At 41.1% G+C, this 22638-nt stretch overlaps 1 protein-coding gene across 1 annotated transcript in view; it reads right to left on the bottom strand.

The window, feature by feature from the left end:
* Positions 1-860: 860 nt before the first annotated feature.
* Positions 861-22638, bottom strand: part of SPATA16 (spermatogenesis associated 16) — a 77493-nt gene continuing 55715 nt past the window's right edge. Inside the window, exons 8-10 of the mRNA XM_086754918.1 lie at positions 18592-18756; positions 14014-14097; positions 861-1108 (exon numbers count right to left, since the gene is read on the bottom strand). Coding sequence (XP_086611044.1) covers positions 995-1108; positions 14014-14097; positions 18592-18756 — 363 coding nt within the window. The 3' untranslated portion in view covers positions 861-994. The remainder of the gene's footprint in view (positions 1109-14013; positions 14098-18591; positions 18757-22638) is intronic.

Here is a 22638-nt window from a genome sequence, read left to right as displayed (position 1 = left end):
CTTCAATGGGACAATATAATGAAATGAATGCTGTTTTTCTAGGATGAGATTATTTTCTTACAAAGTAAACACAGTGAACAAAAAGGAAACGCCAGCCTTAGAAGAGGCTGCGCGCATCAGCTGGGGACGCCTGTCAAACATCATCTGGTAAGATGGTGCCTATTGAAATGTAGGTGCGTTGCTTTGCTCACTGATGACAGGTCTCAAGGGATTTGGGAACTTGTGCTCCCTTGAAGACCGAAGTGATGTAAGATGTGCCTGAGTGACAGACTGCTGCCGTCGGAGCGCGAGACGTGTCGCTGATCCTTAACCAAGAGATTTGCACTGGAGAAGGCAGGCACAGTTATTCTCTTCCCTGGAGCGTTTGTGCATTACCATCTAATGGGGAAAAAAAATCATCCTTAGGGCACAGATGAGAGTGAAGGACTTCACATTCTTATGTGTGGGCCAACAGCTGGGCTCTTCTTAAAATTTTCTTTATCTTTGCGTAGCATTGCATTTCTTGCACTTGTAGTTGCCGCAGCCCTAAGATGCGGGATGCCACTTTTCACCTGTGGATTGTACCAATATCTGTAGTGTAAGGCATTAATTTGGAAAGAAGGCAGTGTGAGGCGGAATTCCTCTTAGCTGAGGATGGAGGGATTCCTGTTTTCAGTGCTGCTTCTGCGATAATCAAACCAGGAGGATCTTAACAGAGTTTGGATGCAGAATATTCTCAGAGCAGAAAATACAGGCCCCTTTTTGGCTGGGTGTTACTGTTTAAATAAACAAGACAATTTGAAAGAAACCTTTCACAAACCTTTATTCCAAGCAGTCAGGACTAATGAAGTGTGGGGGTGTTTTGCTAAAGATACCCTGTAATGAGGGGAAGGCTTATTAAGTGGAAAGGTGGCTTTTGTTGACCTGTCTACCCAATACCTACAGTGTTAATTTTCTTGTTTGCTGTGTGGCCACGTCTTCAGAGCAGTCAAGGGACAATTTTGTATTTCCTAGCCTATAATGTTGCTGTGCTTTCAGTCCTCTTCATTTTTCCTGTCCTAGCTGTTCTCAGCCTTCTCTTTAGGTAATTGTCCTCTGCTTGGTATAAATAGTCTTCAATTAGTCCAATCTGCAATTATAAAGAAATGGTGTCAGAAGCATGTCCCATCCCCTCTTTAAAAACTTCTAAAACTTTTGCAATTAGTTTATTTCAAAGGTAATTGTCATTAGAAAGAAAAATACCTGAAGGCATCTCTCTCACAATTGGCTGGAGTAGTGGTACCTGATTTTCTTCTTTTTTTTTTTTTTTTTTTTTCCTTCCCCTTTCTATTTGGATTCAATTACTTTACTGCTGTGGAATAGATTCTTTCATTGAAATGTGTACATTGAAAACAGGAATTTATCACAACTCTGTCTTTAAATGGCATTGAAAATCAGCCACTTTAAAAGGAAAGGATGATGAGGAAATTAATCTCAGGCAAGTTTTTCTTGATAAGGAAAGAGAACAGAGGCTTCTGGCATTTATGTGCCAAAAATCAACACATGGAGAAAAATGAGTATTCCCCATTGCTGTGGCAAGAGCCATTTTTCTATTACATCAAAACGAAGTTCTGAATAAATATGTTTTCCCATGAATACAATACACTACAGAATACAGTAAAAGAATACAGGACCTCAGTGTCCCCCTAAAATAAAAACTTTATTATTCTATTAGAGAGTACATTCAGATAGACACATCTTCCTTGCAGGGGTGATTTCAAAACAACTAAAAATACAGATTAATAGTACTGTGTACAGGAATTCTGTAAATGCCAGGCATTCACAGCTTTATGCCTGTCTCTCCCCATACCTTACCTTTGTTCATACCCTTTGTCAGCCTCTGCGGAGTGCAGCGTTTCTGTGAGGTGAAGATGAGAATCATCTCCCTTCACGCTGAGTTATGCTCAAGACCTAGACCCTACATAATGTAAGGATCTAAAAAATCAATCTTCCAATTGCATTTTAAGCTGAAATATTTTAAAAAAAAATTAAAAGTCCTAATCTATCATCCTGACACACGTTCAGTGGAGCGTTGCTTCCTTAGGCACAACACAAAACAGCTGACTGTGAGTTGTTTTGAGCGTGGCTTCCTATTGTATTTATCCATTTATTGAGCTGTTACTAAAGTGCTCCTCAGCCCTGCACTCGCGCTCTGGCCATGGTTTGTGTTGGTCAGGCATGTGTGTGTGTGCGATAGAGAGACAACGAGGCAAGCAGAACAGTTTACGGACCATTATTTCTCCCTCCCTGGGGTGCTGAGGGCACAAGGACTGCGTTTGGGAGAGGAGCTCTGCCTCCTCCTCCCCACGAAGCTTGCAGGGGCGACATTTGCAACAGATGGGCTTTGCATAGCACCATGCATGATGCTGTGGAAAAGGGTTTTCTACCGCGTTGGTGAACCTTGATGGGATGTGGTTGTGGGCTTTTGCTCCGCTGTTGCCAAGAGTTCAACCACACCAGGAGCGCGGGGAGGTTGGGGCTCTCTGGAGGCAGCTTTGCGGGCTGGCTCTGCTGTGATGTGCTCACCATATAAACACGTGGAGGATTAGAGAAAGGAATCATTATGCTAGCCTCATTTGTAAGAAGCTGAAATAAAAGCTTAGGAAATCATTGACCTGGCGAAAAGCACACGGGAAGTCTCAGAAAGACTAATCGCTTAGTGCCAAGCTCCGGTCTGGGGGCTTAGCCATATTGAAAATGATCACCAAACCCCCAAGACTCTTCTGCAACAGACCAAATTAAAATGTCTACGCAACTTTCTGCTGCGGTTAAAAGTATTTTGGGGCGAGTGCTTGCATTTTGGGTGAGCACAAAGGGTGCTAAGGGGAAGGGAAACGGGTCCCCGGTGATGAGTAGGGTCTAGGGTGAGGGCAAAGGGGCACCAGAAAAGCAACGATTTTTCCAGCAGCTCCTTTAGGACCATCCTAAAGGATGGTGAAGCCACCACAAAGGCCCAGTGGAATGACATTCTTACCTCGAACCACGGCTCCGCAGCTGTTGTGTGCTTTTCATATTTATAGAATACCTGACAGCTCCAGCCCCCAAAATAAGTTCTAATATGGCATATCGGGGTAGAAATAATAGTTGCTTACATAATTGCAATGTTACTGACACAGCTGATGAGCTGATGTTTGCACAGCAGTGATGGCATTCAAACCTTCGCTGACTTACAATTACACTGTATGCTCTGAGCCCTGGCATGATTTAAATTACCATATGAACACAATGAAAATACAGTCTCTTGACAAGATAAAGGAGCAGGGGGGGAGAATAGCTTAAAAATCTCTTTTTGGTGGCTGCAGTGTTCAGTAGTGCTTATTCATGGCTTTTTAGCTTGCACATTTCATTTTAGGGAAGTAAATTGGAAGCATTATGTTCTGCCTTTTTGCCTTGATTTAAAGCCTTCCTGTGCCCGCTCTTGTGCTGTCTGACTGCGGTGAGCCACCTTCGAGGCTCTCATTGGGAAATGCAAATTTTTTAAATCAATAGCTTCACTTTTTTTCTTTACCCCCCTCACCCAATAACTGTTTAAATGAGAGTAGGTAGAAGGACAGAGTTTGTAGCCGGCACGAACGTGACTAGCGTTAGAGTAACAGCTGTTGTAGGAAAATGGATTTTGGTAAAGACTTGTGACTTATTCCCAAGCAAAGCAATAGCTGGATACAGACTGATGCTGAGACCAAATCCCAGGGTTATATAGCAGAACCCTACAGATACTATGTAGGCTAAAGCAGCGCTGCAGCCCGAGGGAAGAGCTCTGCAGAACTTGGTTCACAGCAGAGCGTTTGCTGCTGGTGTTGCCCGTGATTCTCGTGAGGCTCGTTTCGGGCCCGATCCCAACGTGCGCAGAGATCAACAATGCTGGGTCAGTCCTTTGCACTATTTGTACCTGGATTGTGTTTCCCCACCTCTAATCCCCAATCCACATAGTATCCATGTGTGCTGCGGACTGCTTGGGAGCTGCTCAGCAGCAGCGCATCCCGTCTGCAGGGGCTGTGCTCGGCTCTCGGCAGCTGAACTTGCTGCTTGACATCCTGGGAGTGAAGTCCCTTAAAGACTCTCCTGAAGATATGAAACCACTCATTCTCCTATCTGCATGGCTATACAGTGTCTTTATGGTCTTTTCCTCAAGTGCCTGGTGACCTGAGAACTTATGAAGACAAATTGGACTTCAGCCTATTTTTAATCCTGCGCTGTTATGACATCTTACTTTCAAGATATTCTGAGCATTCACCCCCTGGTTACTCCCAGCGGTGCAGTGGCAGCACTTCTGCTTTGGATCAATCTCTACAGCCCAGGCCCAGCTAGAGGCTCCTTAGTGCCCATCTATTCAAGTTCCTCCTGTTTCTTTCTCACCAGCTTCTGATTTCAGGCTGCTCTTGACCCTATTTCGTTCACTGGATTTTTCTTTCTCTCTTTAGCCTGGCCCCTGTGATCAAATGGAGGGAGCAGAGGAAAAAAAAAAAGGGAATGGACAGAATGAAGAACAAATGGAAAGAGGGAAGAAATAAAAAGAAAATATGCCTTTAAAGCAAATTATATGCTCAGTCCAAGCACATCCATGGGCTACCTACAGGTGCTTTGGGATGAGGCTAAGCAGAGAAGTGTAGAGGTCTGAGTACAGAAATTTGAAAATGAACCAAGTAGTCAGTGGAGTTCATTTTGTGCTCTTTACATTAATGTTGCATTTATTTTGCATTGCCCCCAAATTCTTCTTTGAGCTTCAAATTCTTGCATTGATCATGTGTTGTGGAACATGTGGTGGAAATTGTTGATTTGGGGAAGGGCAGAACAAAAAGCAACAGAATTAACACTGAGAAAACACCCGGGCTTCTGCAAGAGCACGGAGATATAGCGTTGGCATTTCAACTGTCTGCCTTCAGTTTTATACCCATGAGCCCATGGAGGCACCTGGGGAATCAAAGCAACGTGCTAATGCTGAGTCTGAATGAAAATGAGAAACATGTCAGGAAAAGCAAACTTATTTGGCCCACATGAAGGAAATGACACTGTTTTTTAAGCCAGAGGAATGAATGGGAAGGACAAAACCTCCATGTATGCCCTTGGACCGAGAAGCTGCCGGCCTCGATGGCACAGCCTTTGCTGTGCTGCTGAGACACCAGCACAGAGCTGTGGCACTGACAGGCCACGGCTCAAAAGTATTTCTGTTCTTTTATTCTTGGGGAAAATCAGCTGAATGAGAGAGGTTGTGTCTGCCTTTCCTCACTGCCACACATCAAGGCATTTTCACTCTGGCATGGAGTGAGAAGGTGAAAAGCATAATTAGCGCCCCAGAAGTACCTGGATGGACTACAAGGCAATTAGTCTGCTCTGAATTCTGGTTCTGAGTTTGCCTGGAGAAGAAAATGATCTGTGGTCCATGTGAATACTGAGGCGATCAGCTTGTTCTTAACTGAGAGGGTTTTGCGTCGTTCTCTAAGGCTGGGCAGAATCTGTAAATGCTGATGGGTTTGGTACGTTTATCCAATGCAGTTTACGTCTGCAACGAAAACACAGCGCTCTTGGGGTAACAGGCAATGCAACAGGATTAGCTGGAGGGATAAACTGCAGAGGGTCTGACCAGGTGAGGCAATATCTGTTTTCTTTTTGGCTTAGGATTTGATTCAGACCTACAGGAGTTCTTGAAAGTGACATTATATAGATCCACGCAAAGATAAGGAACAGCACAGGCCCTGTTTATAGCATATAAAAATGTTTCTAATCCTGCCCTTTTGTACACGTTGTCCGGTGATGGATAAAGGAGAGAGACTGGCTGCTGTGAGCGTTCAGCCCAGCTCTCTGGATGCCATCCTGATTGATTTGCTCGCGGTGTGGAGGGAGATGTAAGCAGCCCTTGCTGGCTGCAGTTGAATTACAATCACCGAAAGATTTCAGTGTAAGGGACCTCTGGAGGTCATCTGGACCAACCTCCTCCTCAAAGCAGGGCTTTATGGGAAGTTCACATCTCCTTTTCTGAACCATGTACTGCATTTCTAGTAATGTCCTATCAATCACTTCTGAACTTGCCTGGGTGCATCTGGCTTTGCTCTGAAACACCACAACCCAAGCATATTCTTTGCCCTTCCTATGCGCTCATTGGGATAAGACATCCCACATACGGTTCCTAATTACGTGATGTGTACCAGCTATGAGGAGGGAACACTGCGATATTATCCATCATTCAGCCTGGTTTTGTCCAAGTCCTGATGGGCCACAGATGTCACGGAAGTTGTCAACCTTTGCTGCAAGGGGGCTGTTCCAAGGAACAGATGTCCGTGTTCGGTGGCTTACTGACTGTCCAAAGGAAGCTTTGTGGCTTATCCAAAACTGGGGGAGCTATTCTCGTCACAAGCAAACTTGAAAGCACATATCTTTTAAAAGATCGACATGAATTTGAATACAAATGCAAAATATCAATTATAGTACCTGCAAAAGAGTTTAGAATGAAATGAGAAAAAGCCAGGATCCCAAAAGGACAAACTCCTCTAGGAAAATAACTCTGTTTAGAAAAAAATGTAGATGGATAAGCAGCAAGCAGACCCTGTAAACTGTAAAATCATAAAAGTATGTCTCACATGGATTGCATGTGTTTGCATTCTCTACAATGCCTAAACATCCAAACTTCCTAAATCCCAATACAAATCGAGGGAGTCACGTCAAATAAGAAATAGACAATTTTGAAAATACATGCAAGAGCTATAAATAATGTATGCCAGAAGATCCTTTTTGCTGTTACACAGAATCTATTTTTATTACTTGGAAGCTATTAGTAATAGAAGGCAAAAGAGCTGCCTTTAAACATGAAGTACCTCTCAACGTTTTCCTTTGTCTCGCAGAGCCACTCGCTAAAGCACTCTTTGGAGTCAATATAACCAAAGAACAGTACTTGAAGGGCCTACGAGTAAGGAAGGATGGCTGTATAGAGCGTGGAAGAAAAGCTTGAGAAAAGCTACTGATATTTCAACAAAAATGAAATCCCAATCTATACCTTCCGTTAAGGTCAGGTAGAACAAAGGTTGTTCAGAATCTAGGGTGGGGGAATCGTGATTTTACTCTTTGTGTGTTAAGTGAAGCGCATTTGAGCTGCTATGGTTGCTTTGGGAAGGGAGTGGGTTTGCGCAGTAGCACGTGGTCTGAACCGCTACAGGCAGGCCAAAGTCATTTCCCTGCATTTGTCTGGTGATACAACCCAACCGACTGCACAACTCTTGCCTTGGACATGCTTCTAGAAGCACTCACCGCTTCAGATGCCGATGCCAAAGACAAATATGTTGTCCCTCATGCTCTGTTTCTGTATTTTCACGTAGCTGCCTGTATTTTCACATTATCTGTATGCACATTAAAGAAAGAAGTCTGATCGACAGCTCCGTTGTGCGTTTCCATCGTAGAAGAATGAGTTCAGTGACACACTGAAACCCGGTGTCTGCCAGCAGGTTCTTAGCACACTAGCAAATCTCCAATGCTAAAAGCAGATGGAGGAAAGATGTTTTGTGGATGAGAGACTGAATAAAAGTAATATTGATGCTGGTAATGAATTACATTTATTAACTACCTCACAGCTCCTTTTGTACTCTATAAGCTCTCCTGAAATCACTGTCCAGTGCAGTGTTTGCTATGAGCAATCTTGTTGACTCCTGCTATTTTTCACGGCAGTAGAAATACCTGGTAGCAAGTGTTTATAGGGCTGGAGACCTTCTCTGGTAGAGGGCAGCAGGTAAGCAGGCTGCTCATTTATAACTGACAACATGATTAGCAAGGGCTGGGGAAATGTTCATCTAAATCCATACGAGTGGATTGTTAATGCCCAGGATTGCCCGTGATTTAGCTGCCAGGCAGCTACAGCCAGCTACGTTATTCCAACGTTTAGGACATTTACTGCTCACTTGCTAGATTTGCTGCTATTTAAAATTATTCCAGTGACTTCTAGCACCTCATAGCTTGGTGGAATAGACCAAAGCCTTTCCTGTAACAAAACACTTTTTCCCAATAGTGTTAGCAGTGTTTTGTTGTGGCTGTGATGGCCACAGAATGATGGTATAGGTGATACCTGTTACTAGACCAACTGATTTAACTGGAAAAAAACCCCATGCTTTTATCTACAGAAACTTTCCTTCTGGTGTAGAACAGCGAACTTGAAACTTCCTGCATCTGCTCCAGACTTGAATAAAACCTTGTGTGCCTGAAAGCTTACTGTTTCTTAGAGTCACAGCCTGTTTTTCATATTCCAATGCTGGTCTAGTTGCGATCAGGCACTATAGCAGTTTAGTGTGTGGTCACTAAATACCTCAGCTTTTTATTAGATACTGATGTCTGGAAGGCGGGAAATGGGCAGGATGCAAGTGCTTCTTCCAGTGTAGCTGAAGGAGATGTAGATGTCTTGCTGGGGTATCTTTTCTTCTGTTGTGTGTGAGACACAGAGAACCAGAGACTCGGAAGGGCAGGAATTGATTCAGGGACCAGAAGTACTGATAACTCCTGAAATCCCATCGTCACCCCTCTCTTACAAAAATTGCTCCGTGAATTCTGTCACGATTTTATTTTTCCCTACAGTGGGGCTGAATTTATTAATGGGACTCTGGTTGCGTACATTTCTTCTGTATCACCTCAGATTCAGTGGGGCAAATCTCATTTTCTACTCACGCACTCTCCTAACTTCCTCTGCCTGGTCTGAAAACTTCACTGAGTGTCAGGTTAGAAACCTCTGCCATAGTTTCTTCTTGTCCCTCTCGAAGCTGTTGCTGATTCTGAGTTAATCCTTTCCAGAATGCCTATATGTTTTTTTCTCTAAATGCCTTAATATATTTTCATGCTAAGATAGCATGAAGCTAGTCTTTGGTCAACTCACAAACGTTTTGTATTTCTCCCTGGTTGCTCTGCTCTTCCTTTCCTTCAGTCTCATTCTACCTGAATCAGTGCCGCTAACATTATTTTGCTTTTGCATTTGTGCTTTTCTGGCTTCATTAGACATTAGATATCACATATTAGACTTCCACCCCTGTATCAGAAAATGTGCTTTTTTGGTCCTTTCCCATCTTTTACTTTCCCTCTCTCTTCACGCAATGAGTTCATGGGTTTGTGAAACATGCAGTTGCATCACGGCCCTGAGATGAGAACAAACCAGGAACTGCTTTCCTTCAGGTAGTTCAGACTCTCTTGAGTTGACTGCACCAAAACGCAACAACTTTTGAAGCCTGCGTGCCCTGAGAACAAGCGCAGTTCTCGGTGGCTGTGGCATGGGCTTGGATGGCTTTACAAGACGTTACAAGGTCGTATACATCAAATAACTGTCCTCATAGCCAGCATAATACTATTCAGCAACACGTCCACTTTCCATCAACATACCATGAATCTCCCTCCTTGCTCCTCTGGCTGACCGAGAGCCTAGCGAGTCTATGGCCCTTTTCCATGGCTTGATTTTCAATTAAGAGATAATGTCAGAGGAAGAGCACAGTTCATCAGACAGTGTTCCCCTGCTGTTGCCGAAGGCGGAGATGTAGTAAGCAGAGGTCAGCTACTGAAAATCTGTGTGCCTGGCTAAAAGATTACATAATATGTTAGGCTAATTTTACTTCATTTCATATTCACATATATTAGTGCAGCTTTTGTTATATACTTATCCTTATGTAAGTTACATCTGTTCTTTTATTCACTCACCCATGTTTGCTCTGCTTTCAGATTTATGAAACAGGCATTCCACTGAGCTCAGCAAATGATGGGCATAATAACTTATCTAAATTGCAAAGTATGTGATGCCCTTGAGGTAAACTCAGATGTGAAGGTTTTATGAAGTGTCTCACATGTGGAAGTGTAGGAAAGTGTTTATTTGCCAACTCCTGTCTCTCCTTTGGCTGTTCAGATGATGGTAAGAGGATCCTATGAAACTGCTGTGAAAGCCCAGGGGCTAAATGGAGAAGCAGAGCTACATTATTATCCTCGTAGGGGAAGCAGAGCCGTACTGGCACTTGCACTTATTTGGCTCTCCTCTTTGGATGTCAAAAGTTTCTGGTTGATAGGCTCTAAAGTATCTATTTACTTAATGAAATGCCTCTCACTGTAACAATATTGTGAGGCTTTATTAATGAATTATTCTTATGAGATGGGAAAGTAATCTCTTCTTGTTTTTTCTCTTACAAGACTGCAGAGAAACAAAGGCTCTGCAGAGGAAAGGAGAAGCCTTCCTGCCTTTTTTTATGTATCTGAGATACTTTAAAACCCCTCTGCCTGTCTGCAGCTGCTCTAAGGTCCTGCAACAGCCATGCAGGGACTTGGATCCTTGAGTTACTCAAGGCCAAGCTTTATCACTGGTCCCAGCATTCACGTTCACATCAGACGTTGCTTACATCACATGTAACTCTGTTGGCAAAGCACTAGTCAAAAATGGCCAGTTCAGTTTGGGAATTTCTGACAGCTATAAAAAGAAGGAAGGTAGTAAAAAATTTTTGAAGGAAAATGTTCCTGAGTTAGGCTGGGACTCAGGCTCTCTGTTAGTTGCTTAAAAGGTCTTAGACCCAGCTGTCTGTTTCCCCAAATTGCTAACTCAAAGCTCACATTTTATCCAGGGGATTGCAAGGAAAAGGGTCAATTAAAATCCTGGAGAAAAGGGATTTTGGGAGACTGACCCAGCTGGTTTTTCCTGCCTCCAATGCATTCTTCAGGGGTATCTACTTCTTGGGCTGAGCCTCTCTAGGAGGATGTTTCTTAATCTCTCCTAAGGTAATCTAGGCTCTCCTGGGTCAGCTCTCTGTGACTGGAGAGTCTGCAGCCTGGTAATTCTGAGAAAGGCATCTTCTGCACAGTGATGTTCTCTATTCTCCGGCTAATTATAAGGTCATTTTTCATTTCTCTGTATTTAAAGCTTCCAAGAATAATTAGCCCATTTGATAAATTAATTTGCTTAAAAACATAAATTTGTCAGTGACTCAGATGAGCCGCGCAGCACCCAAAACACTTGAAGCTACACATATATTACTGCTTTGTCACTCCTGTAAATTCAAAATTGCCCAGATCAATTTCAAACTAATTTGATAAGCCCTCCACTGTGACAAAAGGAAAAGTGTTTGGGTGTTAGGCTTTGTGCCGTTCTATGTCAGATTTCAGCCTGAATGGATTTTTTTATGGCTGACTCTAGAATATAAAACTCTGAAAACAGTGGTTTGTAATGGCAATTCTGACAGACCCTTTAACCATTTGGAAAATAGGCGCTGCTATCATTTTGCTGCATTAGAGAAACCGTTGAGTGCTTTCATTAGGTGCAACAGCTGTTTCTATTGCAAAAGCCAAACTTCATTGGTGGTAGTGTAGCTGTCAGCTTTCCAGAGTTCTGCCTTTATGGCTGATTGTATAAACTCCTTTATGGTCTTTTATGCTTTCCAGTATATACGTAAATTAATTCAATAGCAAAAATACAAATAACTACCTTGTAACTGGATCTGTGTGAAGGCTCTTTGTAGGCTCCTACAATCAGCATCATGTGATGAGCGACCTGAGAAATCCTGAACTTTTTGAAATGGTTCTAGCACAAGTGACATGCAGTAATCCACACCACATCAATTTTTAATCATCACATTTAATCCTCCTTCTTAGCAATGTGTTAGAATTCTTTAACCTAGTGTAACGTTCCTAATTAGAGCTGATGTTAAAAAAACCCAAACAAACAACAACAAAAACAAACCAAACCAAAAGAACAACAACAAAAAAAAACCAGCCAAAAACCAAACCAATAAAAAAGCCCCCAAGCTCCCTTGGTGTATTCCTGTCTCCTCTATTTAAAGACAATTTTTTCTTAAGAACAGGCTGAATATACAGAAATTAAATTTTGGAAAAAAGTAAAGTAGAAAAGAAATATTTGATGATGCTTTTAATTTCTTTGCTCTGACATAGAAAAATAATTTTTTATTATGAAACAAACAGTGAGTTCCACTTGGAACAAGATGCGTCAAATCAAATAGTTATCTGAGACGTCAAAAATGAAATACAAAACTATGTTCAGAATGCAAACAAGTTTTGAAGCACCAAATTTTAAAATGGCAGAGAGAAGATTGTAATGGATTCAGTAAATTTGATTCCCGAATATTGAATTATGCACAGATTCATGTGATATAATATGGCATACCAGTCCATTTTAAAATGTTAGCTTGATTTCCATTAAGATTATACTGAAAGTAAAAGTATCCAGAGAAATATAAAGAACGTATTTACATATGAATGCACTGAAATAAAATGCTTAAAAAACCTGAATTTACAATGAAATATTAGCCCCTATCTATTGAAATATGTGGGAATCTTTTTGGTACCACAAACAAACTTTTAATGAGCTTTTAATACTTTTTTTTTTTAAATGAGCTTTTAAACTTTTAATATTTAAAAATATTTATAAAATTAATATTTTATTAATAAATATTTAGATATCTGTGTACTTGTGTTTTCAGCCGTGATCCCTTCTCAACAGCCTCTGAACTGTGGTTGTTTAGAGGTGGAACGACCCTACAACTTTGGAAAACGGTCTTTGATACTGAAGTCTGTTGTTTGAAAATGGGAAGGATAAGTGCCAGAGAAGTACAGGGAACAGGCTATTTTTAAATATATCATTGACTCTTTGCGTCCATCTAGTTATCAATGTTTATTATTTATGACAGGAAATACGTATGCAATTGTATAAATATGTAGAATTCATATAATATATTCCGTTTGTGTTGCAAAAGATTCTCATACGATCTGTAGGTAGGTGTGAGAAGTTTAGAGACTATCCTGGCACAATGTAAAAGCGGTGTGAATATTTATCCTTTGTTTTGCCTCATGAGCATTTGAAAGAGATGACACCCCGTCTGTCTATAATTTTGGGCATTTAGGTTTTGAATATTTCTGAAAACATTTTGTACTTGGGAACTTTGTTAAGATCCACTGATCTGACAGCTAACAGAGGCAATACACCTACTCAGACTTTCTCTCAGAGGAGATGCCTTCTGAAATTTTAATTTAAATCACTTGGAAATACAGAGTCTGAAAATACCTTGACCCTCCACCCCGTGATTTCTTTCAGACATCTCTGCCTTATTTGCTTATCCTTATTACACTGACTCGGCGCAGCCAGGGTTTGGGTTTTCAGTACCTTCCCTGAGATTTGTCTGTAAACCCTAAATCCCAAAGAGGGACAACTTCACGTCCTGCCAGTGCAGAAATCCAAGCCCTCTGTTCTCCTGCCTCCCACCATAGCCACAACCCAAAGCAAGCGTGCGCCCATCTGGGATCTGATGGAGCCATAAGACGACATGGGCCAAGACCAGTGCTTTGAACCATGAGTAACATTTTCCTTTCCTGGTGATGTGTTGCTATTGTTCTCCTCAGAAGTGGCTGAATGTCAATGGTGTTGAATGCCCAGAGCTCTGATTTGCTCTGGTTTGAAAGACTTTGTAAAAATGTAAGATACTCCTATTACATCCCAGCCTGACCTATTATTCATTATGTCGAGACAGATTCATCTGTACAGATGAACCAACACAAGATTCCCTACACTTCACAAATCCTTTAAGAATTAAATTGACCGGTTGCTGTGCAGAGACTCCAGAAAGGCATTTACATGTCTTTTACCTCTCACATCACCAAAGCCTCATTTGAGCTCCACTAAGGGACCTAATTTGTTGGGCTGAATTTTATTCCCTAACAACTCTCCCCTCCTCCCAATTAGCACAGTACCCTGTATGACCAAGATGGAAGAGAAGTATAATTATCAGCCAAAAATAAGCTATTCAGAGTGGGTTTTCGCATTAGATAACCACATGAGACTATTACCATGGACAAAGATCAACCACTGGGGCTAAAGCATATATTGAATATGTTTTTGTGGTTAGTGCCTGAGCACTAACAGAGTTCAAGGCATGCAGTCAGGTTTCAAATGGCACCTGCTTTCTTTTCTACCTTTTGAACAGATATGACTCAGGTGGACGTTTACTCCCCAAGGAACAATATACGCTCCTGCCCTTTGCTGCAGGTTTTTACCTTCTGAATTTTATTCCACACACGTCTTTTATCACTTCTTCTTCCTTCAAGGGTGTCCATGGCATCTGCCATTAGCGACTGCAGCTGTGGCACCAAGATAAAAATTATCAGTGTGGAATTCACACAGAAATAACTTCTCTAAATACACAGATTAAAACCTAATTAAAAAATCATTTGTACGCTGATGATTTTATTACTCATCTTTCACACAATGAGCACTGCCACCTCATCTTTGCTTCAGCCATTACACTGTATTATTGTGGATATAAAATACTTAACAATGGGAAAAAAATCCTCTGGAAAATTTGTATTTAAGCCTATACGTTTTAATGCGGTAAATGTTTATACTTAGTAAAGGAAGACTTGGGTTGTAAAGAGTAAAGGCTCCATATTTCATTCTTTAGCTGTCTGGGATATTCTGTGTCGTACGTGAATGCTTTTTATTGTTTTCTCCCAAGGCTAATGTGTCATAATTTAAAGCAGCATGTAAAACCTCACAAGAGGACAACGCTAAAGCTGAGATGCTTTTACTGTAGCTGGAAGTATCTAGCTCATTTTCCCTGCTTTTACTATCCTTTTTCTTTGGCAAACTCTCTCTTCTCCCCATCAGTCAGCGTAACAGAGCATAAAACCAGGGCTGACAACTTCTAGTGTAAACTATAAAAAGAAGCTGTAGGAAAATACTTCCTAATCAGTCCTTAGTGTTAGAGGGAAGGCTAAAATTTGGGTTTGTTGTAGTATTGCCTCACTCCAGTACCCTTCCAGGTTAGTCATAGCGTTGCCTTGCCCTGCACCCTTCCCAAACACTTGAAAATGTTTCAGTTGCTCTTAATTCAGTAACAGAGAGACAAGGGGCAGATCCAGGGTGTCCTCCCGTGTGAGCAACAGTGCTTAGGAACAAACTGGGAGAAACTTGCGTTTAGTACCTGTGATACTGCTGTGCTTTATTAGGTCTATGCTAAAATGTTTAGTTGGTTAAAGTGAATCCAAACAACAGTTTTTGGTATCTCTTCCCAAATTTGTTACTCATTATAAGTAATTGGACAGTATAAGTGTGAGTGTTCATAGAGAAATCATCTTTTCTTTCTGTACCTAGATGGGCAGCAGTCTAAGATGAGTACGTAAGGTGATGAAACTTAAACATCAGTGTTCAGGTTAATCTGCTCAAGATATGAAAGTGCTGCCTTGAGATTCAAGGAGCAGATCTGTATTTCCTCAAATTTACTGTTTGCATTCAGTTTTTTGAAGTTCAAATTCTTTGTCTGTGTGCCAACACTGGACAAAGGATGCAAGAATCTTTTTTGGAATCTCTAAATAAATTTGCTACGGTTGGTTCCAGCCTGCTTTCTCTGTGCTTGTGCAGCAATTAAGTTGAATGTTATTGGTCCAAACACTTGATTTAAAAAAAAAAAAAAAAAAAAAAATATATATATATAAATTTAATTCGTGCATCAGTATTCATGAAAAACAAAACTGCAAATTTCTGTCTCTGACTTTAATGTGAAAAGAGTCAAGAACCTGTCAGAAATTTTCCATCACAATATTTTTATGACAGATAATCTCCTTCTATGAATCCAGAATAGACACAGCCCAGAGATTAAGGGTATTAAGGGCAGAATGGGCAAAGCACAGATCCTGCGTCAAACCAGACAGAAGAGGAACTGGTCAGGGGAAGGGGATTTCTCCATTGCTTTTCTTGGAGTGATTCCTGCTGAAGAACTGGTTGAAGAGCACCCAGAGGGGCAAGGACCATGACATCAATTTCTCACCCTGAGGGGCTGCTCCGACAGTCCCCAAGCTGGGGACCTCACTGCTTTGGGCAAGAAGTTAAAACAAGAAACCTTTCCAATTAAAGTTTCACTGGTACTGATACATGCCAGTGAAAAGTGCCCAGCATGTGCTGTAGTTTTAATTTTGATCACCCAAAGTTTTTCACCAGCTCTATTGGCAGAGAAAACGTGCATGCTACAGGAGCGGGCAGTTGGCAAACCACAGTAATTCTCCCAAAGCTGGTCTTTTTTGGAAATTCCTCTCTGAGGAAAAATGCTGCATTTTCAAAAATATCTTGTCCTCATTTGATTTTAAATTGAAATAAGTTTCTGCTTTTCTAACAAGCTTTCATCTTGATTTATGATGTACAAATATGGTGACACTGAAATCATAAACCTTGGGAAGATTTTCTTCAAGGTTTTCAAGCTAACCAAAATCTTTATTTTCCGAAGGGTCTATGAATAAATACTGATCTAAAAAGGTCTCAGTTGAGGTTCCCTGTGCCATAGATTAGGACTCTATTTATTTAGTTACAGGAAGACATTTGCACAGAAGAGTTTATAATGGAAATGCCTTTGGGATCCTTGCTATACCAGTGCAAATCGCACTATTATAAATTCAGTGTGTTTTAAACTTTATACAACTTACACTGTATGTGATAATAAACATCTGGCATCTTTAGCATTTTCTAACTTGCAGTTTAACTGCCTTGCTTGGTCATAAAATCTTATCTCAGTTTTATCAATGTAAAGTCAGAATGACCTCAGAGGAATTACTTAAAATTTTTATTAGTGCAAGTGAGATTAGAATTTGGCCAGCTCAGTTTTACTCATGGAAAAATTGAGATATCTCTTAGAAATGTTGCTGAACAGAGAGAAGAACATGGAGTCAGCATGGGTGCTGTGATTCTGATTGCACAGACATGGGAGGGCTGTCTCTGTAACATCCATTGAGTGGTGCTGAATCACACCAGTACAGCCCAGTCTTGCAAACGGTTCATCCTGCCTGGGCCCTGGTGAAGTGGGGAGGATGATAGGCAGGCTGAGAATGAGGATCTTTTGCTCGCTGCCTGAATGGTTTGGATGAGCAGACCCAACGATGGGCAGCATGTTCTGTGCTTGATGCAGTTGTGATGTGGTAGGGAAACGGTCCCCACTGGCGTAAGAGGAACCTGTGCCGTGTGGGAAAGGTAAAGCTCATTAATCACTCCCTGGTGAAGCCACTCTGCAAGTTCTTGCTTGCAATCTCTTCCCTTAGCACTGTGGTGCCTGGAGTTCACTAAAATATTCTAGCTGCGAAGCATCTGAGCCTCCATTCACACATACAGACTACAGATATATTTTACAGGACGATGACAGGACAAAGAAAAATAAATGAATGCTGAATTAATACATTTTAATGCTCTGGACAGGATAGCTGGTAGAGATTTTCTGCCTTTATTCTTTTAAAAAACATTTTTACCTTGGGCTCAGTAAACAAAGCATACGTGTTTTGTAGAAAGATTTACAATCTGTCACTTAAATCTCCCCACACAGACCTTCATTCTGCCCAGTCCTACCCCTAAGAAACTGAAGACCTTTGTCTGAGGTGGACTAGAGCCTCCCCAAAAAAGCTTTCCAGGGAGGTCAGGCTTATGATTACTACATGACAAGATACAGGCAGTCGTGTAATAGCCTGTGCCTCATGTGTGATGTACTGAAAATATTGTACCCTGGAGAAAAACCCATCACTGAAATATGTACCAATAACTCAAGACCCTTTAGTCAGCCTTGAAATGTGGGCCTGCTGAAGTTTAGTACTAGAAAACTTGCATCAAAAGGAGAACGTCTTTTAATAACACAGTTTCTTTGCAATGTCGTTTCCCCTTATCTCAAGCCCAGACTTCAAAGTCTGGCAACCACCTCCTGCAGTTGCAGGCCACTGCTCCTCTTCCCTAAAGCAAGCTGCTGTGAAGCTTTAATTCTACAGAGCTTAGGAGCTTTGCAGGACCGCAAACAAATGTCAAGGGACCAGCTCCGGGAAAATCAAGAGTTTTTAGCGAACTGAAGTTGGATCATCAAAATTGAACTGCATTTAAATGCAATGACTGTGGAGGGAATATTTTTTCTTTTTTTTTTTTTTTTTTTTTTTTCCCCCCTAGAATGAAATGCTTAAAATTTGCTTGTATGTGAGCTTCCTCCCTTCCCCATCAGAAAACCCAACAGCCTCGTGGAAGAGTAACTGTATGGTACTTTCTGACTGCAGGTTATCGATATACTATCCAGCTATTAACAACTCTAGTCTGGCAACAGCCCTGCTAGCATCACTGCCTTCATTTTACAAAGAGAAAACAAAAGCATAACAGGTAGATGAGTTTATTCAGAGACAGGGAGCAATTCATAGATGGAGCCAGGAAAGAAAATTGTTTCTCTCCGTTCCCCTCTCTCCTCAGCTTTAACTAGATTCGGCCAGTTTTGCTGCAGGTGGCTTCTGATGTTAGACATCTTAAAGTAGCATGATCTGAATAATTGCAATCATTTTCCCAGACTGATTTGGGGACGTTTGGGGGAAAAGAAGAGGTTTTAAAAATATGCCTACAGATGAGTCATGCTGGTTCTATAAAAGTAATCCTTGCAGGTGATTAGCACCTCCTCTGACAAGGCACTGCGTTAGGATTTTAAAACTACTTCAGGTTCGCACATTAAAAAAAAATAATAAGAAGAAAAAACCCTTCCAGAGCAAATTGCAGTGCGGTGCTCTGCCCCAACCCTTCCCTCCCTGGCTGCCTGCCTCTAAAGGCCAAAATGAGTATGAGAAATAAATGCTTACCAGTTGGGCATCCTGCTGACTGATGTCCTGCAGGTAGGGAAGGGTTGCTAGCTCAGCCATGGCTTGATTAATCATTTGGGACTGTTCCTTGGCTCTTCCCAAACGGCTGAGGAAGCTGGCGTAATGCAACTTCTCTATCCCACTTGAACATGCACAGAAAGTGTCCTGTTTTCTCAGCAAAAGCAAGTAGGTTAGAGGAGAGTCGCAGAAAACACACTTATCCTTTGAGTCCCATGGCTTGGGGCTTATCATCATATGTATTTGTGCTGGTAGGAATGTAAGCAATATGGCATCCAGCGCCTTTAAGATAATGCTGCTGACAATCTTTACAGAGGAAAAAAAGAGAAGACTTTCTTTCCACAATCTCTCTAGTAGTACTAGAAAAATAAATATGTAGTCATAATATATGTGAAGGGGAGACAGCAGATAAGAAACATGAATGCAATTTTCTCATTTGGAAATGGCTTTTCCATAATCCCCTCTGTTAAGTATTATCTGACTTTCATGGATTGCTTTTAAAGTTTCAGTGGAGAGGTTGAGGAAACCGTGCAGTGTGTCAGCTTATGGTTTGTTTGCAGACTAGGCAAATCCATAGTTTTCAAATATATAACCTTGAGGGACTAAAACCTGCAGAGGTGGTCTTGGATCCTCCAGGCAGCTAGGCACATGCTAAATTTTAAGCATGTGAATACAGAAACTCAGCCAAGCACTTGCATAAAATCTCAGCACCTGCTGAAGTGTTTGATGGATGGCAGCCTTACCACCGTATTTTCAGAAGTATTCTGATGCCAAAAATGCAAATAAGCACCCTACTGAGATTTTCAAAAGCAATTTGGCCTAGATTCCCGACAAGATGTAGCCATTGCATATCTGAATGCTCAGCCCTTCTGAGTGAAATTTCCATTCATCTAATCAGGGTTTTGAACGTATTTAAGTGCCTGAAATTCCAAGACTTGGCATCAATTTTCAAAACCACTTCCAGTATTTTTAGCAGACCTTTGTTCTGGCAGTTGCAGGCTGATGCTGCCATTTACATGCACTTCCAGGTAGGTGATTCTAGGTCCAATCATGTATTGAACAGAGTGAAAGGAAAGTTTTGAATGACATTTATTTTTTCAGTAAATGGTGTCCTATTTTTAAAATGAACTTCTCATAGCAAAGAATCTCGATCATTTGGTTCGATCTTGGTTTTGCAGATATTTGCACTGGGCCAGCATCAAGCACTATCGAAATGACTGTCGACATAGTTCCTGTATAAAGTGTAAAAATCTACTAACAATGTTGTTCTTACTTTCTATACATCTTACAAGAATAATAATGGAAAAAAGCTTCGTTTTATTTTAACTCTTGAAAGACACAAATAATCTTGGCTTAGTTAATTTTACCCCTTTTAATATAAGACCTAATAAAATTGTAAAATAATATGAAATAAAAGACCATGCACTAGAGACCAATGGCAGAAATGCAGCTATAATCTGGGAGTTCCAGATATGAAAGCAATGGAAGAAGAAAGAGCTGAGCCAATGAACTGGTATTTCCATTAGCTGAAGGAGAGAATCAGGCCCTGCACAGGGAAAAGGAGCTCTGGTCAGCAGTTCTCTGGAGGATGGCAGATAGCTCCAGTCAGCTGTGTTTGGAGAGGTTAATTTAAACCCAAGCATCATGGAGCAGAGAAGCCAGCACGGTAGGAGATACCTCTTTCGAGAGAAGTGTGGTTTGATTAGTCTATTAATGAAAATACCAAGAGCTTATTATTCTTCTCAATAAACATAATGCAGGGCTAAATTCCAAAGAGAGCAAACAACTGAAAAGGGAAGGAGAGATAGAAGACAATGATAGCAGAAGGACCATTGTGTATAAATAGGTACAAATAAGACTGTGGTGGCAATTAAGCTTCTTAAAATTCAGGTTGAAGGTCTGCAGTGTGTTTTACCAAAAGTAGAAAAGGCAGAAAGGCTAACTAGTTCTAAGATGGATTTTACTCAATTTATGAATAGGATATTAGGTGACACAAAGGTATATAACAGCAAGTGATTTGACTTGAGGAACCAGGAGAGCCCTTCCAGGTTTACTGTCTCATGAACTTCTGTTGACCCACCTCTGAGAATGGAGACCAGGACAACCTTCTTACAAACTGCTAAGAGCCCTTTTCTGAGGACCTGACCTAGTATTAGTAGGGGGCATCGGCAAGAAAAAAAATTTTTGTGATCTCTGCTATGCAAAATAGTAAGTCTGACACAGGCTGGTTAGCATGGCACTAAAGCAAGGAAGAAAATGGAGCCCCATCTCCACTTCCTCATCTGTATTTGAAAGCCAGACAGCTGTGTCCCCAAGTAGAGCACTGTCCATTAAAATAAGGAGAAGCAATCAGTTAATGAGAGAGAAAAAGAGCTCTTATCAACATGACGTAGTCTCACAACATTTTAGATACTGCAAAAGGTTTTTCCCTGCTATTCTTGAAAACCGCCCAAAACCTTTTTGTGTAAGCACAAGAAAGGAGTGTATTGAGTCATCAGCTAAGAAAGCAGGTAAAAATCCTCTCTTATCATGCTGTGTCTGTTGGGGGCTTCTTCAATGATTAAGAAAGCAAAGGCAAAAAGAAAACAATTTTTTCTCTGCTTGGCTCTCCAGAAAAATATGAGAGCATGCCACGTAGCTATGGGAAACAAATTGGGCATCTGTGCCAGTCTGCACTCTGTGGACATAGCACTGCTATTTAACTTTATAGCAGGTTGGAAGTAAATAAATAAATAACCACCAGCGGGTTTTTTTTTTGAAGGGATTAGAAGAGGTTGAACATTGTCAGAGGTGGTGTTTCAGTGACAATGAAAAATGCAGAAAGAGAAAGTAAATAACTGCTGCTGGCAGGAAAAAAAATTCCACGGGGAGCTGAGCCACATGATGAGAATTACATGAACTATAGCAGAATTGAAGGGGCTACTAAGCTGCTGTAAAAAACATAATAAAGTAGCCAAGCAATCAGACAAAGACGAAACCAACTCAGATAGGCACAGTGAAGGTGAAGTAAAGAGCAAACTTAAATGGAGACTTCAGTGGAAAAGAGGTGACTGCTTTAACAAGGAGTTGAGATACACATGTGAGGAATCAGCAAAGGAACCAACAAATGCAGTATATGGAGTCACAGTTGCATCCTGGTTAGAAATGCAGTAACATATTAAGACAATAAATGATTAAATTATAATGCTGTTACTTACTAAAGGGGCCTCGTCCCTACCGTCTGGTATTCCAAGGAGAACTTAAAGAAAAAAAGTAAAAATGAGCAATTGATAGACTTTTTCTTGAGGACTTCATTCTTAATGGGTAGCCCCACCTGAGGCTCCCCAGGAAACTTTTTGCTGTACAGATTCCCTTTAAACTGGAGAAAAAAAAAAAAAAAAAAGGAGGGGGTGTTTGTCCCCAGAGTAATCTTTGAAGACTTTCCTTCTAGGAGGGAAATAAGGTCCTAATGCCTGAGGATCAACCCTGGGTTATTTTCATTCCTCTGACCCCGAGATGAAAAAGCATCTACAAAAAGCAGATCAGCCTGTTCTGGATGGAGCTTACCTGCTATTGTTAAATACCCAGCACTAACAACCAGAGCAAAGATAGGACAGGCTTTCATTGCAAAAAGAAGCTGGAAAGCATGTGAGAGAAGTGAATCAAGTTCTTTCATGTATTGAGAATTCTGGGACGATACCCCCACTTTCTGCTTTTCTCTGTACTCAAGAAAGGAATCATCCCTTACGCGCTTCTATTTATAAATAAAGTTTAATTGCTGAATGCTAAAGAAAAAGAAAAGCAAAGTGGATTTAAAGCAGAATCTGTCATATCCAATATGTATGGCATGTTTAACTATCAGTTTTAAGAGCACCACTTTGCAGAAGTCTGGAATGCCCCCCAGTAATTCTTCTTTTCTATTGTGGAGTCTATTTTCCAGCTCAAAACCTGAATGAAGTTATGCCTTGCAAGCAGCTCTGTAGTGTATTGCAATAACAAGCGGAAAAAAATCCATCATAATGTTTCTTTAATGCCCTTGGTATCCTCCAG

Source organism: Chlamydotis macqueenii, chromosome 9, assembly GCF_036417535.1.
Source record: "Chlamydotis macqueenii isolate bChlMac1 chromosome 9, bChlMac1.mat, whole genome shotgun sequence".
NCBI classification, from domain to species: domain Eukaryota; kingdom Metazoa; phylum Chordata; class Aves; order Otidiformes; family Otididae; genus Chlamydotis; species Chlamydotis macqueenii.
Note: the sequence above shows the minus strand (reverse complement) of the source record. Positions and strands in the feature narration are given on the sequence as shown.